The following is an 18,532-nucleotide window of genomic DNA, read 5'->3' as shown; positions in this document are numbered from 1 at the left end:
TCAAGGGAGACCAAGATGCCATGTTCAAGATCACTATATACTGAATTACAGACAACATGCTTCAGACAAACATGCACATTCTTGCTAGGGGGAGGGGTGGGGTGAAGGGATCGTACACGTGCTCCTTCTTTGAGAGTTGTTTTTAATCATAGCATGCCATATGACTGCAGATGACCAATAAACCGCACAAGAGCTAGAGGGAGTGTGACTAGGACATTGATATGTAGGTTTGGGTATGGACAGACTTGCTTGGCTGCAACTGAAGGATCTCAAATGAAACCCAAGGGGAGCGAAGACTGAACCAGAGCCTGGATCTGATTGATTGAAGTGAAGAGTGCTTGTATCCCTGTCTGAGATGTTGCCTAGGGTTTGCCAATGGTGCCGTATGGAGTGCGACAGAAACTGATAGAGAGGGTGCGTTCCACATACGGCGTGGCTCAACAGATAGTGAGAGAGCTGGAATGGCCAAGCGACCGAACAGACCACGTTACAGTGAACACAAGAGCACAGTGCACAGTGGGGGAACAAGCAGAGCAGCAGAGCGAAAAAGATGAGTGAAAGAACAGACAGAGCGACTGTCAGGAGGAAGAAAGCAGAGGTCAGAGAACCTACACACCGCTGACGGCTATCGCTGCCATGGAAACCAAGGGGGGGGGGGGGGGACTTTGAGCACCTGAGGTGTGTTCACTTTTGGCGAACAAAGGCGAATGTGTTTTCTTTGAACGTTTTTTTGTGTAAACGTGTGTAAATGTGTGAACATTCCAAGTTGTTCGATTTAAACTGTAACTCTCAGTCCAGCGTCCATGTCTGTTTGCCGAGAACTACCTCCTCCGACCGTTTGTGTATGTTCACAAACGTTCACAGTGAACTCAAAGCAAACAAAAGAAACTGTTTAAAAATGTTGGCAAACGTTTGCCTCTCTTTGCTATTTTGAACGCACCTCTGGATGACTGGAGTCAGGCACACTTTCCCCGGCATGCTAACCGACCCGATTCAGCTCACAGCACTATGTGTAGTTAGATGGTAGAGAGAGCATGCTGATGAACACTTGCTCTCTTTCTCTTTCTCTCTCTCGCAGCTGAAAATCTCGACGCATCGCAAGACTTCCATGCTCCGATTTCTGGGTCGATGCGGTCGGTGAGCAACTTTGATGTCACCAAACGGTTGGCCCACATGCCAGTGAAACGGCCAACCGCCTTAAGAGTTCAGGGATGAAAAGGGCCAAATTTGAGTGAGTGAGCAATTGACTGTTAAGTCACTGTTAAGCCAGAGGATACCAGAGAGAGAGAGAGAGAGAAGAGTAAAGATGAGGAAAAAAGAGAGGGAAGGAGAGAGAAAAAAGGGCAACATGGAAGCAGCATATATCTGCTCGTTAGGAGGAGTCGGGAGATAATTGGCTGACGAAGCGCTGAGAAGAAAGAAAAAAAAAGAAAAAGAGCCATCTTTGCTTGACGCTGTATGACAGCTGTGTGAGTGCAGAGCATTTTAATGGAGGGCTTTTAGTAACACCAAACAACATGTAAGGCAAGCGGCTCATGTGTATTAATGTATGTGAGAGCCGATGTGCATCACAGATAACAAAACTGCCTTTCACAGATATGGTTTGAATGTGTGCTTTATATTTATATATTTATATATTTTGCCTATTGCACAGTTAACAAATTCAGCTGGCACCTGCACATTCAAAGGCTTTAAACATGCTTCTCCTGCACTCACACACACACACACACACACACACACACACTGGTGATTGCGTGCCTTAGGGAGGTTCCATCACCACAGTACAAAGAGAAAAAAAAGGTGCGCTGCTGATTTCTGTTGGACGGAATTTTTATTTCTTCTTAATTTGTGAAAACACACGAGCCAACAGCCACCGAGGCTCCTCACCCAAAAACAAAAAAGCCCCAAGATGGAGGCAGATGGCAAGTCATGATAACACTCTTCACTTCAACATGGTCTAATCAAACCACACACACACACACACACACACTCACAGATACGCACACACACAAACACACACACACGTACTGACAGCGTAAACACACGGGCTGATTACTCAAGCTGGTAGCGTACTTGCACTTGGCAGAAGCTGGCACAGTTCTTATTTAAAAAAACCTGATTAGCATATCTGTGCGACACCCAAATGACAGCAGCTTAAAATGTATAAAATAAACATGAAATAAGAGAGGTGCCAACGTCTGCCTGCGTCAAGGCGCACCCTGACAACGACAGCAGTGTGTTTACGATGCAGACACACAACCACTCTCTCAAAACACACACACACGCACGAACACTGGAGTAAAAGTGGTATCTGGAGTTTTGAGTCCGGGCGATCATGAAGAAAAAGTAGTGCTGGACGTTGGTCTTCCTCTTCCTCATCCGTGGTTGACCATTGTGTTCTGAAAGAGGAAGAGACGACATTGTAGTCATAATGCCTTGGCTGGACATGGCCATCACCTCTGTCTCACATTTCCACACGCTACTCAAATCTCAGATATGCACAGTGAAAAATGACACACAAGCTGAAGCACTTGACTCAATCACTTCTTACACATCCATGCATTCATTACATTTTACATTTTACATTTAGTCATTTAGCAGACGCTTTTATCCAAAGCGACTTACAAGGATGTATACACATTTTACATTTACACTGATGGCACACTGCACATCAGGAGCAATTAGGGGCTCAGTGTCTTGCTCAAGGACGCTTCGACAGGGAATCGAACTAGCAACCTTCTGATTACTAAACGACTTCTCTACCTACTGTACCACTGTCGCCCCGTTCTCATTCTCTCCCAACACACACACACACACACACACACACAGACACACACACTCACGCCCCCGTCCCTCCTTTTTATAAAACCCTGACACCCAGAAGAGGACGGCCTCATTAAAGAACTTCCATTAACTAAGTGATTTCATTTGGCTGCAAACTCCCCTGGAAGGCGGCGAGTACATTAGTGTGATTCGCTCGCAGCTTGAGAAGGAGGGATGAGCATGGGATGGGTAGAGGTGAGTTAGAGGAGAGGAGGGAGACGGGGAGAGAGAGAGAGAGAGGTGGAGAGAGTGAAAAGGAAAGAGAGAGAGAGACAGGGAGAGAAAGGCTGGGACTAGAGCCAGTGAGAGGAGAGGGGGAACACGTGAAGAGAGGGAGGAGAGAAAAACCAGGAAGTGAGAATAGAGTGGGATGAATAGCAGCAGGAGACGAGGGGAGAAGAATGAGAGATGAAGAGACGAGGAGGAGAGGAGATGAGGACCACAGAGACACAGAAACAGAGAAGGAAAGTCAAAAATCTTAAACAGATGGCAAGAGCTAGAGAAACAGTCACAAGGATGACCATGAGAAACGACACCATCAGACAGCAAGTGCCACAGAGTGAGTGACAGTGAGAGAAAGAGGAAGAGAGAGACTGAGATGATCCTGAATCCTTCTCCTCATCCTCCTCTTCCTCCTCCTCCAGCACGGCCACGCTGTGACCTGGGCTGATGTGGAGCGGTCGGTACTCTGTCAGTGGCCGGCTGAGAGCTGAGAGCTGAGAGCTGAGAGCTGTGGGGAGAGGTGCGCTGCCCTGTGCTGCGCTGATGGGGGCCCAGGCTTTATTGCATTATCAATTCAGCGCGTCCCGTAATGACATGTCACGCGTCCACCCCGGTCCCAACCCGGCCCCACCACCTAATGAGGCCGTATTAGGGGCCGACACTGATGGAGCCCGACAGGGTGTCTGTGCGTGTGTGTGTGTGTGTGAGAGTGTGTGTTCATATGCCTGTATAGACACATATATATTTATATATATATGTGTGTGTGTGTGTGTGTGTGTGTGTGTGTGTGAGAGTGTGTGTTCATATGCCTGTATAGACACATATATATTTATATATATGTGTGTGTGTGTGTGTGTGTGTGTGTGTGTGTGTGTGTGTGTGTGTGTGTGTGTGTGTGTGCATGCACTGGTCACTGTTCTTCCTTGCACGGCTGTCCAGGTCACCTCCGAATGAGAGATGGGTTTAATTATGTGTTCTTGCTCACCTCAGTAATGATAATAGAGTTTCCTCTGGAGTGACTGTGACAGAGTACCGTCACTACAGATGAGTATGTGCTATGACTGCCATACCATCCAGCCTGGCTCTTTGGCGTTGCGGTCGGAGTACAGGTTTGGTACCCTGTAGTCCCGGGTTCAAGTGTCCCGGGTGGGTTGACTGCTCTCTCCCTTTGCTACAGTGACCCAGTGATCAGGTGCTCACATCACGTCACCATCCCAACTGACTCTACAGACCACCACTGCCTGCTGAGTGGTAACTTAAATGCCACTGGTCACTCTCTCATTCCTTCACTCAAACTGTCCTTTGCCTATGTCTATAAATACATTTATATCTCCGTGAAGGACCATGGTGTTCCGGTCTTATTGTTAGTGGAAAATTACAAAATATCTGCTACAGCATACAAGGGAGATTTAAAGGTACAGTATTTCCTTTTAAGTGGCACCTAGTGGTGAGGTTGCTGAATTTCAACCAGCTGAATTCCCTTACCTTTACAAGCATGTGAAGCCCTACATTGAGCCAGTGTTTTGGTTTGTCTGTTCTCAGGTAAAGTAAACGGAGACAATAATTCATAGTTACAGGTAATTAAACACTAATGAAAAAAAATATTACAAACTACACACTGTACCTTTAAGAGCAGCACACAGTGACACATACTCTATTTGAGTGGCATACTTAAAAATGTGAATGAATCCTGAACACTAAACATGCAACAATAAAACCAACTTCTCTTCGGTGCTTTCTTCTGAAACCCAGACTGAAATGATGTGTTGACTCACTGGCCTCCGTCTTTCTCTCTTTTTTCCAACCTCCGATCCGATGCCTCCCATTCCCCTTCTGCGTCATTCTCTTTCTCGCCCTCTCTTTTGCCATTGTTTTGAAGGCGCGGGTGTGTGTGCGTGTGTGTGTGTGTGTGTGTGTGTGTGTGTGTGTGTGTGTGTGTGTGTGTGTGGGGGGGGGGGGGGGGGGTCATGAGGGATAAAGAAAGTGATTATTTTTGAGAGATGTTTGTGGGACGGAGGTCAGGGACACGGTGGAGAAGAAGTAAATGGCGTCTTTAAGTGCTGAGCTGAGCTGCCTGCCGCAGCACGGCCCTGTGTGCAGAGGGCAGAGACACGCGCGCACCCAGAGACAGAGAGGAGGAGAGGACGGTAAATATCACCACAGCACAGCGCTCTGAGAGAGAGAGAGAGAGAGAGAGAGGACAGAGACTGTACACTCAGAGATAGAGAAGAGGAGAGAAAGACAGAGAGAGAGAGAGAGAGAGAGAGCGAGCGAGAGAGATACAGAAAGAGACAGACAGAGAGAGACAGAGAGAGAGACAGAGAGAGTCGTGACAGAGAAATAACAGAGCCGAAGGCTAGAGAGCAACAATTGCCGGCTGAGAGGCATCTGACTGGAACATTGTGCTTTGTAAAACTATATGGGTGACAGACACTTGCTTTGTGCTGACAGCATGACTTCAGGACCTTTATATGCAGCTCTGAGAAGTAAATGTACATGAGTGTGTGAGAATGTGTCTGTCTGTGTGTGTGTATGTGTGTGAGTGTCTGAGTGTGTATGTATGTTTGTGTATATATGTATCGATGTGTGTGTGCGCATGTGTGTGTGTGTGTGTGTGTGTGTGTGTGCATGTATGTATGTGTGTGAGTGAGTGTGAATGTATGTGTGTGTGTGTGTGTGTGTGTGTGTGTGTGGTATCATGATGGAGCGTGGTGGGGTAAGAGGGCAATGGTGAGTGGGTGAGTGAACACACATGTTTGAGTAGTGAGTGTGTGTGAGTGAGGCAAGGCTTCAGCAGGTAAGGGTAGAGTGTGAGTGTGTGTGTGTGTGTGAGAACCATCCTGCCCCATTCATGGACAGTAACAAACATGCTTATGGAGAGACTTACAAATGGCACACCATTGGGAAAGCTTTTCGTTTTTAGTCGTGGAAAATTCTCAATAAGAGTTCTCAATAAACTTCTCAAGGCAAACAGGTATTAATATACTGAACGGTTTATTTCATGTTATTCAAAACTCTAAGCATAAGGCAAGAGCGATCAAGCAGACTAACTCAGGACAAAGTTCCAGAGCCCTTTGTATAGATCTAGCCACCTCTCTTCTTCCCTGTAGCCCTGTTATTGCTTACCTAATCAGACTTAACCACATCGAGAACCTATTTTTAATAGCGTGCATACTGCACAGTGTCCTGCGATAACAGGTGTCCCGCTTTTTCAGGTATGGAGTCTGGAGACTGCCTATCTCGTGGCCTCTTGTGGCCTTTCAGAAGCGTCTTAGAGTAACCTGTGACCCCGTCATGGCCTCTCAGAAGCGCCTTTCTGGAGGCCTGTGACCTCATCATGGCCTCTCAGATGCACCTATCTGAAGGCCTGTGACCCTGTCATGGCCTTTCAGAAGCGTCATGGCCTGTGACCTTGTTTATCAGAAAAGGTATCTCTGCCACATGGTTTATCAGAAAAGGTATCTCTGCCACGTGGTTTATCAGAAAAGGTATCTCTGCCACATGGTTTATCAGAAAAGGTATCTCTGCCACATGGTTTATCAGAAAAGGTATCTCTGCCACATGGTTTATCAGAAAAGGTATCTCTGCCACGTGGTTTATCAGAAAAGGTATCTCTGCCACATGGTTTATCAGAAAAGGTATCTCTGCCACGTGGTTTATCAGAAAAGGTATCTCTGCCACGTGGTTTATCAGAAAAGGTATCTCTGCCACATGGTTTATCAGAAAAGGTATCTCTGCCACATGGTTTATCAGAAAAGGTATCTCTGCCACGTGGTTTATCAGAAAAGGCCCTTCTGCCGTGTGGCAGCCTTCACATCTAACTGCTACTTCTATGTTACTTGAGATGTCCATGTTCCAGTTCCAGCAATACACACATTATTCAACAATTCAGTCATAAGTAGGTAAAAAAACGACATTTTCACTCGGCCCGTGAGTGACCCTCCAATCAATGCCATGGTACAAAGGAGAGAGGCTCTCCTGGTTATTTTCAGAACGACCTCCTTCCAGATTGTGTGCTGTTTTCTCTGGCATACAGAGTCTGCTTTTAACTGGAGTGTGCAGCGCTGTGTGGTCCTCTTATAAGGGTGGGTTTCTACGAACAGAGGAGTCTCAAGGGTCAATGCCATGTGGCCCACTGTTCCAACAGGAACCATGGAGACGGCTAAAACTCGCTTTCCGAGTTCAAGACACCTGCGTGAAGACTCCACACTAGTCAGCGCAGGATCCTATTAAAAAGTGTTGGAACTAATTGGACTGAAAAACAGACATCTCCTGGACCAAAATCCCTTAGTGTGGACTTGGAAAAGAAAGAGCGAAAGAGCAGCAGACGACAAAAGGCTTTACACTCCCTCTGTTCGACTGACATTTTCCTCTTGGCCTGCAGTCAGCGTAGCCTATAAGCATGACAATGGCACTGCCAGGGCAGGGGACAGGCAGTGCCGGGCTGGAAGCTTCCAGAAGGAGGCGGGAGACGTGCCAGCGAGGCGAGGCAGGTCAGAGGGGACGCTGCGATACCCTTTAGGAAAGCGAGCCGCTGCCGAAGGAGGGAGAGCATTCAAACCGGCGGACGAGGAGACACCGTTCACATGAACACAGAGAGAGAAAGAAAGAGAGAGACAAAGACGGAGACACGAGGACAGAGAAACGAGGTAATGAGTTTAAGTCAGGGAAAGAAAGAAAAAAAAGGGAAAGCAAAAAGTAAAAAAAGGAAGAGACAGAACAACACACAGGGAAAGAGCGCTAAAGAGATTCAGCTGAACCGAAGTAATGGCTAAATGTGTTTCAGTGGGCAAAGAAGCGACAGGAGAGCAGACCAACGATCGCTCTGGATGCATAATGGCAGTGTTGCAGAGGTGTGTAACATCTCACTGCTCCCACACTTGAAGAGTGCAGAGCTGCTTCACCAACCTCTACCAGCCTACCCACACCCCCTGCCACCACCCCCCACCAACCAGGATCCCCACCACGCCTCAGCTGGGAGCCAGCAGAGCCATGTCAACGCCCCCCCAGATCGAAGTCAGCCTGAAAGCCCTGCACTTGTTAGCTGGAGCCTGGGCGCTGGGTAGATCGGGCCAAGCTCGTTAAGAGGAGCCTGGGCCGCCGGGGCCGGTCACTGGCCACCGGAGCACGACGACTCCTCTCCATGGGTCTGCCGCAGTGTGGAAGCCGGAATTGGGCGCTTGTCAGCCAGATGGAGAAAGGGAGAGAGAGAGAAAGGCTACAGGGAGGGGGAGAAGAGAGGGATGACTTAAAGAATGACGCTTGCGAAGAGAAAAGGGGACGGTAAAAGAAACTGTGGCAGACTGTATTGACATCGCTGGTAAACCTCTTGGCGACACCCTAGCAGTAAATAAAGATGGAGAGAGATGTTTCACATTACACATGTTACACATCCTAGCTTGTTCTCGCTAGCATGCTACCATGCTGAGACAATCCACACTGCACCAGCAGCGTACTGTAGTGTTGGACAGCTAGTAGAAATCTGCACTGACATGCCAAAGCGCCCTTTTATTAAAATGGACACCAATAATGTGGTTCTGGATAAGATCATATGTTAAATGAATACTGTGAAGCTAAATCTATCAATGCCAAACACATAACCGCAGAAAGCTATTAGAGTTGTTCTAGAGGCACTGCCCCAGCACAGTGATACCTGTCTGCAGCTTAAGAAGCAGAACGTGAGAGCACGAGTGATTAGCCGCTGAGGGACACTCGGAGAAATCAACTCTTTCCTCCGCCTCGGCCGGGGCGCCTATCTGATGGGCAGCGGTGCGGCCGGTGCGCCGGCGGCTGGCTGGTGAGATACGGAGAGTGGAGAGTGGAGCTCGGGGCACGGCGCCAGCTCCAGTTGGAGGAGCGCCAGCTTTGCTCGCGCTCCAGGGTGCAACCAGTCACCCACTCCCCAGTGTGTGCGTGTGGGTTTGTGTTTGTGCGTGTGTGTGTGTGTGTGTGTGTGTGCGCGTCTGTGTGTGTGTTTGTGTCTACGTGCAACTGCACACCACTTTGTTTGTGAGGTTGCCTGTGTGTGTGATTGTGTTTTGTGTGCACGAGGGCCGACAAACGAAAGCGCGCGCGTGCACACACACACACACACACACGCACACACACACACACACACACACACACAAAATCGTGTGAGCACTCACACTTTTAATAAAAGCCTCTGCTTTGTACTAGAGTGCGAGATGCCTGAGTGAGTCTGAATTAAAAAGAGCCTTATGTTTTAGACGGGAACAAAGCGGATGCACACAATGAACAGAGCGCATTCACCAACCTCCCAGACGCATTTACAATACAGATTCAGAACACAGGCCACTGCCTCTCAATATCCTGACAGACGAAACGTGTTTTATTAAGACTTGTGCACAAACACCCAAGCCAGCACCATTAGCCAGCCTCTTGTGTTCACACACACACACACACACACCTACACGTCCTGCACAAGCCTACCTTACATGCATTCATTCACACGCATGCGCGTACACACACACACACACACACACACACACACACACTGACACACACAAGAGACACACACAGTTACACTTTCATGAAAGTGACTTTTTTCCCTTAAACGAGCTTTCTCTTTCAGCGTGCCAACTTAATCCGTTGTTTGTGTTTTTTTTTATTTATTTTTTTGCGGTGGCTGAGCTGCTCAGCTCTTCCTAAAAGGAAATGGCAACAATGTGAAAATTGGTTTCTTCATTATGGTCTTTGAACGAAAAAAAGAAAGAGAGAGAGAGAAAAAAAAAAAGAAATTGTTTGAGGATTAATGCTATGTTTGAGCAAAGGATTGAGTACGGACCGGCACAAAAAGAACTAGATTACTGAGGCGCGGCGTCTGTGTCTGCACGTGATTCTCGGGCCACTAATCATCCACCGCTAATCTCTTTGCTTATTAAATGTTCAGAATATAACAAAGAAATATCAGAGACCACAAGCAAACGGCGGACCGGCTCTGAAACACGAGCCAATGAGGTGGCGGTGCTGGAGAAGGGTGAGCGAGGGCTGCAGGTGGGAGTGAGAGATATCTGCGCTTAACGTACGTCTCCCTCTTTCTCTAGATCTACTTTTATCTTTTTGTGGCTCTCACCACTGATTATGTATGCGTATAATTGAGTAATCTGTTGACGATTAAATGGATGTTCCGTCTTTAAATGAATTTTTACTGACCAATTCCAGATCATCCAGAACATTTTGAAGGATTCAAAATATATTGCTGGAAGAGCATACAGCTGGGATGAAAATGAAGAAGCCTTGTCATGCATAGTGATTATGGTGGAAATTAGCCATTCTGAATCTAAGCCAAAATAACATGCGAGCACACACACACACACACACACACACACACACACACACACACACACACACACACACACACACACACACACAAATACAAAGACTGACAAGCAGATCCTTGTCTTGATAAGCTGGAGCCCTCCTTCTAACCGACTGGTTAAAAATGAAGAGAGTGCATAATGTTTCCTCTCCATAACAAAGCCTGAGGTGATCACAGGTGAAATTATACCCTAAAGTATAAAGTATATAATATGAGAGGAATTATTGAAAATATTACCTCTTTATTACAAATGCTGACTTTAAATGTAACTTTCGTGAATAGATGCATAGTAATCAGGACATTACTACCAGCCTGCCGATTTGAGCTATATAACTTGACAAACTTTCGAGTGTAAATTATTGTGACATCCCCAATCTAGGCATGGATCAGGAATGACACTCCTTGCGGATAGCACTTATGAGAATGACTGATGAGAAATCATTCAATCTGACCTTCTGTAAAGCACTTATTAATGTCATTTGCCTCCAAAGACAGATTACAATGTGTTCATAAATCAGACAAACACAGATGCACACACACAGAAAGAGGGAAAGACGGCTCTCTCTCTCTCTCTTTCTCTCTCCATCACACAAACACACACACACACACACACACACACACACACACACACACACACACACACACACACACACACACACACACACACACACACACACACACACACACACACACACACACACACACACACACACACAAACCTTTTTTGCAGTGTTGATGCAGTTCATGTACTCTTTGGCCAGACTGGAGCAGAGTAGGGTCTGGTGTTGGTTCTCCTTATAGCAGTTCAGCACCTGAGACTGCAACCCAGGGCAGATGGGAAGTACATGCCGTGGCCTGGGAGAGAGACAGAGAGAGACAGAGAGAGAGAGAGAGAGAGAGAGAGAGAGAGAGAGAGAGAGAGAGAGAGTTAGCGAGGGCCTTTATGGACTTAAAGCAAATACTAACCTGGCCAGTGTAAACGCCTTCATGTCATATCCATCATCACATTTTTTTGCACCATACCATGTGCCATCATTTCACCTTAAGATAACCCATCACTCCGACATTCCACCAGCAGATAGTCGAGACAGACACAGACACAGACACAGACACAGACACACACACGCACACACACACTCACACACAAACCTGGGATAAAATTGCGTTATTCCCAGTTATTTAAAATGGCATCGCGTAGCATTTCAGAGAAAGGGGTTTGAAGCAGAAAATTGCCTGTGCAACTCAGGAGCTCTGTGTTCAATTACAGGTGAGATGTTCCCATTAAAGCATCTCAGCCGAAATACTTCATTCCTCTCTGACTTGGAGCAGAAACAGGAAACTCACAGCTGCAGTCATGAATCAGGAGGAGGGGAAAAATACAGCAAAATGTGCAGTCTTTAATGAAAGACTGAATTCCAATCATTACCTTTGGCAATTATTTTACTCTTTCAGCAGCTACCTCAGTCAGTCACTAACACACACACACACACACACACACACACACACACACACACACGCACGCACACACACAGCATAATCTTTAAGGCTTACTGCAATATTACATTGGTATGCTGGGATGAGCTAGGTGTTATACAGAGAGAAAAGCTACTGAGCCACGTCGAATCTGGTATCAAGAAAAGGGAAGAGATTAAAAACAACACGAGAACTTCTGCCAGGGGTGAAAGAACATTGTGAGTGCAATCCTTGCCTTTTTTTAAGTAAGACCAGAAGTTAGCCTCTCTGATCAGGCAACTGGGTCTTCAGACACGAAATGGCTGCCCTTTCCACCGTAATCAAAACCGAGCACATTCCCTTTGACAAAGAAGAATGCGAGCTCCTCGTTTTAATTAACCTTCATTAGGCATTCCTACCCACAGACAACAGTGGTTTGTGTTCTGACCCCTCGTGGTAGCAGCCATCTGAGGCACTGAAAAAGCCCTTCAATCTCTTCAAAGGCCAACCTCTCAGTGAGAGGAGCCGTGCTCATCTCTTCTGTAAATACAAGAACAACTCATTCCTCTCTGAAATCAATGCATTTACATCAGTTCCAGCTAAATGATCAAAACGTTCTGAGACGGACAGGTCAGAACTTTTCTTTTTCTTCCTGCCTGCCTGCCTTTTGTCTTCTATGCTGCGAAGAAAACATCTACGTCTACGTCTACAGAGCGCGCTTCGAGAGCGAGAGCAGCGTTTCGGGCCTTCTTCCACTCGTCTGATGACCTGGGAGCCTCGCACCATGCCACATGGCCTGGGAGCAGCAGGATTAAAGATGGCTGCAGATGTAAAAAAAGAGCCTTGCACAGGAGCAGGTTACAGCCAGCAGATAAGGGGCCTGTGTCATATCTGTAGCCGATAGGCTGGTTTTAATCTGCTAACTTGATGGTCCTCGTCCAGGTCCGGGCAAAAACCGACCGCTGTCCATCCAGAACAGGATTCCTGTTTCGTCCGGAGAACCACAAGATGGATAGATAACAAAAATGGAGGGGGAGAAAAAGAGGAGGAAGGAAGCAGAAGACAAAAAAAATAACAGAAAGGCAAAGTAAACCAGCTATGTGTGGAGAGAGAGGGGGGGGGGGGGAGAGGGGGAGAGAGAGAGAGGGATGGGAAGTGCCAGACAGGGAGGGAGGCAGGAGGAAAGACAAATAATGAGGATCAAGTGACGGGTATGTGAGATAACTAGTATTTATCGATTTAGATCCCATCAAAATGTCAAAGCAATGAGGCATATTTACATGTCAGTGAGGGACCCTGTGCATGCCTGTGTGTGTGTGAGTCTGTGAATGTGGGTTTGTATGGGTATGTGTGAGTGTGTGTGTGTGAGATTGTGTGTGTGTGTGTGTGTGTGTGTGTATGAATGTGGGCTTGTGTGTGTGTAAAAAATAAGTGTGAAATAAAAGTGTAGGACAAAAGACAATGTACAGGAGACAGATAGGGAGGGAGACAGAGAGAGAGAGAGAGAGAGAGAGAGAGAGAGAGAGAGAGAGAGAGAGAGAGAGAGCAGAAAGACAGAAGAGAGTGAGTGAGCAGGAGAGGCAGAGAGCAGGAGGGAGAGGGAGAGGGAGAGTTTGTGCTCACCACTCTGATGAATGTATGCTGTGGTATGGCTGGACAGGCTGTGTCCGCTATAATGAATGCTTCTGTTTTTGAGAGAGAGAAAACAATGGCCTGGCTTCCTAATTGGCTCCAGTTGTCTATCGGCTCCAGCTATGAAAAGTACACCACAACAGGCCAGCACACACACGCACACACACGGACACACTCAGACAAACACGGACACACAGACAAGCAAAAACACAAACATAAACACACACACACAAGTACAAACTGCACCATATATCCAATCACTCACTGCACCACGAACAAAACCTCCTAACTCCAAGCATATAAAACGCACATGACGTCCAACATGCACCCAAAACATCTTTCAAATGACCACTCTGAATTTCATGAGGTGAGAAGACAATGTTCAGCTACCTAAGAAGCGGTGCACACCGATCACGAGTGGACATCTCTAAGTACATCAGTTCACACCTGGCAATAACATGTGTCTTCACATGCGTCTCGAGTGACCACTTGCGATTGGATCTCACTTCTCTGCTCCCTCCAAATGCACAAAGGGGCAGTGCCCGCAAACTTTATTCACTGTGCCCCCTAATGTTTCATAAACAAAACTCAAATCATTTTCATAATGATGTGGACCAATATCTATATAAACTATAATCGACTAAAAAGCTGGGCAAAAAGCACATACCCTGGGTGAAATGTAATCAGATTAAGTGAGAGCCGTTTAGACTCAACATTGGTACCTCCCAGTTTAAAATTAGTCTTTGCACAGCACTAATCTTTACATAGGCTACCTATGCTTTTGTTTACTAAATAACATTAAGGTTGATGTTGTGCAAGCAATCTGATCAAATTAAATCTGAATTGCTGTTAATATCCTTTGTTTTTCCTTCTCCCAAACTGGCTTTTTACATCTCACCTGGATTCAACATAGAAAGAGACAACGCTTGGAGTCCTGTTAAAGCAGTGGCTTGTGAATAAGATGCTGTTAATGCCAGGTGTGAACAGGGCCCAAGACTATGATGAAGCAAATCCAGCTCTTTCAGTGCCATTAAGTAACTACGGAGAAGACACTCCTCTAGACATCCTTAAGCAAATCAGCCAAGCAGGATTCAAATGATGATCTCTTTAACAACCTCTATCTAACACCACACACGCACACACAGACACACACACGCACACAGACACAGACACACACACACAGCTGGACAGCCATCTGAATGTGCCAAAGGCCCTTCCTCGCCTACTGCAGGAGAGAAATGAGCAGAGATGAGTCATTTTTCACATGGCAATTTATTAAAGGCCTCCTAAATCAACTCGTATTCAATTACAGGATGAGGCCCCACAATCCTCCCTCAACACCTCACATTCAAATACATTTATTACACGGCTCTTTGGAATGCTGCAGAAAGTTCCATTGAATTGAATGGGCCATCCCAACGTTCAGAGGTCCGATATTTCTTGATAATGACCGCTGAAAGGAATTAATGACCGCTGCCGTTGGCCAGGGTTTTTGTCTCTCTGATTTACATCTTTTATATCGTTCCGCAAGTAGTCCGTTCACTTATCACGACGGAAATTCATTGTAACCTGAAGTCAGCAAGTAATACGCTACATAACACCTGAAGCTTTCAACGTTTTTTTGCGTGAAGAACTATTTTGGTATTTTGGAGAAGGGCATTTTATCGTTTTGGCAAGTAACCGTATAATAAACGTGACAATGTATAGTTCATTTTTGAAAAATAAATCCTGACGGGACAAACAGGACCCTGACACACAGCAGAGTATATATTATCCCCAACTTCACAGGGAAAGTGGGGAGGGAGGGAGAGAGAGAGAGAGAGAGAGAGAGAGAGAGAGAGAGAGGGATTAAACATGGCAGAAAATAATAAAAGTGAAGTGAGAGAAAAAAACAAATGGCTTAAATATGATTAAAGACCCAGATTACGTGGTGTTCTAAAATACCCGGAAATTTAAAAAACAAAAAAAACCCTACACGTTATGCAAGGTATGTGGCCCATCATTTCAGGAGTGTTATTCATCATTCGGTTTCAGAATGACTTTGTGAAATAGAGGCTTGAGTGACCTGCACCCTTACATGAACAGCATTTCTGAGAATCAATCTCACTGTGTACTACTTCGGCTTCGCAGGTGAGCGTCAGCCAGTGTGTCATAGTGTCTCAAATTATACAAGTAAGATATATTGTATATATGAATCTCTGCATATTGTTCTGATGGTGTGGTAAGGTATTGCATATTAACATTAATTACATTTAGTAGTTAAGATCAATAAAGCATTAACAACAAGAATAACTATAACTACACTGAACTTCATTATTTGTTCATGGTAACTACAGCAGTGAATAATATTAATGTAAAAGTGAGAGATTCTGGATGTTATGTGTAATTCTAGTGAATATGAGCAAACCATCTAGGTGTATTACTGTCTGTTCACACTAACTAGTACAATGACAAGCATTCGTTTTGGAAACCCTCATATTTTGCATGACCAACCTTTATAATAAAATCTTACCATAGCTTAAGTGTTGACCTGTGGCTGCCTGAGTCACTGTAAATATCGCTCCCTACACGGAGATCTGTTTATCAGACATGTAGGAGCTGCTGTTCCTAGCCATCGCTCTAGCTAGCCCACTCAAAGTCTGCATCTCCCATTACAGTGTCTCTGACTGCAGGTGGGTGAGACGTCGACAGCTGCACCTGTACATGTCATGCTACTCGTGTGTAATGTGAGAGTGTTACTGCACAATACATTCAATGTACATTCACACTTTCTTTTGGATATACCGGCAACGGCGTGCTGGCATACAGTTATCGCACACTTGTGACAGTATGATACGATAAAGCACCCCCCCCCCCCCCCCCATGTATTATTGCCAAATAAAGCAGCTTTGCTTTTATTTGATAATAAACAGAGACACCATAATGGTATGCTCGAAACTGTGGGGTAATACTGAAACATGGCACCACTATGAACCAAAATGAACTTAATCTTTGTGCGTCATTAAAAATAATTTATGGACACTGCCTTACTATATTTGCCATTAAGCCAACTGAAGTAGTAGCCCTAGTTGTAAAGTTATAAAATATGCATATGATTAAAATGATGCTACTATGCTATGCTATAGGACAGTAAAAACGTGGCATCTAAACGAGACGTAATCAAGATGCTGCTGCACTTATTGTGTTCTTTAAAAGAACGGGCGAGAGAGGCTGACTTGTGCTTAATTCTGCGCTCACAACTGGACAGGTCTGAATGACACCCTTACCTTCAGTTCCATTGATTTAACTTAATTTGCCCTCATGGCAACCACTACAACTACAATGCAAACTTTTACAAATATCTCTCTGCTCTATGAAGGGGGAAAAAAAAGAGAAAGATAAGAAGTGAAAAAGAAAGAAGCAGACCAAGTGAGACTAACGGAACTGACCACATCCTTTGGCGAAATGAGGACACAAAGACAGGCAGCATGAGAGACAGCGTGAGTGGGGGAGGAGGGGGCGCCGGGCAGAAACTCTTTGCCTTGCCTCGCCTCGCCTCGCCTCACTTTCCCCTCAGTCCAAAGGGGTCGGCGTTATCCGCTCGGGAGCTTCTGCCCTGATGCACCAGTCCAGGCAAAGCTTTGCAGTCACTGTCTGCAGGCCGAGTGACTCAAATCTGAGCCCAAACCTCCCTAACAACCCCCCCACCCCCACCACCCCTTAAACGCTGCCTGTATTCAGGCACATACGCCGCTCGAAAGGTCACCAATTATTCAAATACAATAAATCCGGTAATTATGCGCAGGGTGATGTGGAGCGTGGGGCAGGAGCGAGGGTGGCAGAGTCGGGTGGGGTGAGGGAGGAAGTGCTCTCAGGAGGGGAGAGCTGGGACAAATCATCCCAGCCTGCTCCAGTGTGCCGCATCGCCCTTAATAAAAGCCACGCCGATGGTCACGCCTCACACCTCGCTCGGAACAAGGAGGAGAGGGGGTGATGAGAGAGAGAGAGAGGGAGGGAGGAATGGAGAGAGAGAGCAGCTCTGAGGGGGGGGACTCCATCTTAGGCACAGACATTGAATACTTTTCTGTTTTGGAGAATGTGCAGTGGCAGTGGTGGCGTCGGGGTGAATCATAGTTATTCTGAGTGACAAATCTGTGTCGAGCGAAAGCGATTCTTCTTTCCGTCACCCCTGGAAACTCGAGAGCTCCGGCGGAAGAAATGGTGTCGCCGCCACAATATACATCCTGCCTCTCGTTAGGGGCGCTCGGTAACGGGAGCGGTTTCTGTACCGTTAATCAATAACGATTCAAACGAAAGCGATTTCTTGAGAACACGTGGCATTCTCAACATGGCAGCTTTAAAAAAAAAAAAAAAAGAAAAGTGAAATGGAATTTTTCTAGTGATTGAATGTATGTATATATTAAAGTATATGTGATTACTTATGTGTGTGTTTGTGTGTTTTCTATAGAATTAGTGTCAATTGTGTCTTCTCCTGTACAGAAAACAATCCTGATCCTGGCACTGACACACAGATGTATTTGTGCTACCTGAGAAAAGACAGAGAAAATGTGAGTGTGATCTAGGACATGATCTGTGCATTACTTACTGAATATGAGCTTCAGCTTTGTCTGCAGCCTGGTTGTACTGATCAGCTGCTTGCTGGTAGAAGTCCATATTCTATACAGACAAACACACACAAAAGGAGGATAAACGCACATTGAAAGGTGAGTGATGACTGAAGTTTGTTTTGTGTTGAGAGCTGTCATTTATACCCTGTTCACAAATCAGTGAGTGACAGCAGAATTTTTCTTCTTTAAGTGGATGCAGTGGTTTACGTCACAGGGGAGACTTTTCATGCAGCCTAGTGACATCATGGGTTGTAGCACTATGAACCCCCCCCCCCCCACGAAAAAACTCACACCATACTTTTCCCTTGCAGTTTCTCCAGGGTTTTATAAACTTTTTGCCAAACTTCATTCCCTCAGTTTTGAAAAGATGTAGACAATATCCTATAGACTTGACATTAAAATGTTATGGGCAGAGTAAGGGGCTGAAGGAGGGAAAAGAAACATAACATAAAGGAGA

At 45.9% G+C, this 18,532-nt stretch overlaps 1 protein-coding gene across 1 annotated transcript in view; it reads right to left on the bottom strand.

The window, feature by feature from the left end:
• Nucleotides 1-1,812: 1,812 nt before the first annotated feature.
• LOC105901910 (MICOS complex subunit mic25a) overlaps nt 1,813-18,532 on the bottom strand; it is a 29,933-nt gene continuing 13,213 nt past the window's right edge. The window contains exons 3-5 of the mRNA XM_042707848.1: nt 18,054-18,124; nt 11,104-11,239; nt 1,813-2,399 (exon numbers count right to left, since the gene is read on the bottom strand). Coding sequence (XP_042563782.1) covers nt 2,376-2,399; nt 11,104-11,239; nt 18,054-18,124 — 231 coding nt within the window. The 3' untranslated portion in view covers nt 1,813-2,375. The remainder of the gene's footprint in view (nt 2,400-11,103; nt 11,240-18,053; nt 18,125-18,532) is intronic.

Source organism: Clupea harengus, chromosome 5 (assembly GCF_900700415.2).
Source record: "Clupea harengus chromosome 5, Ch_v2.0.2, whole genome shotgun sequence".
NCBI classification, from domain to species: domain Eukaryota; kingdom Metazoa; phylum Chordata; class Actinopteri; order Clupeiformes; family Clupeidae; genus Clupea; species Clupea harengus.
The sequence above is the reverse complement of the archived record's forward strand: the minus strand, read 5'-3'. Positions and strand labels throughout refer to the sequence as shown.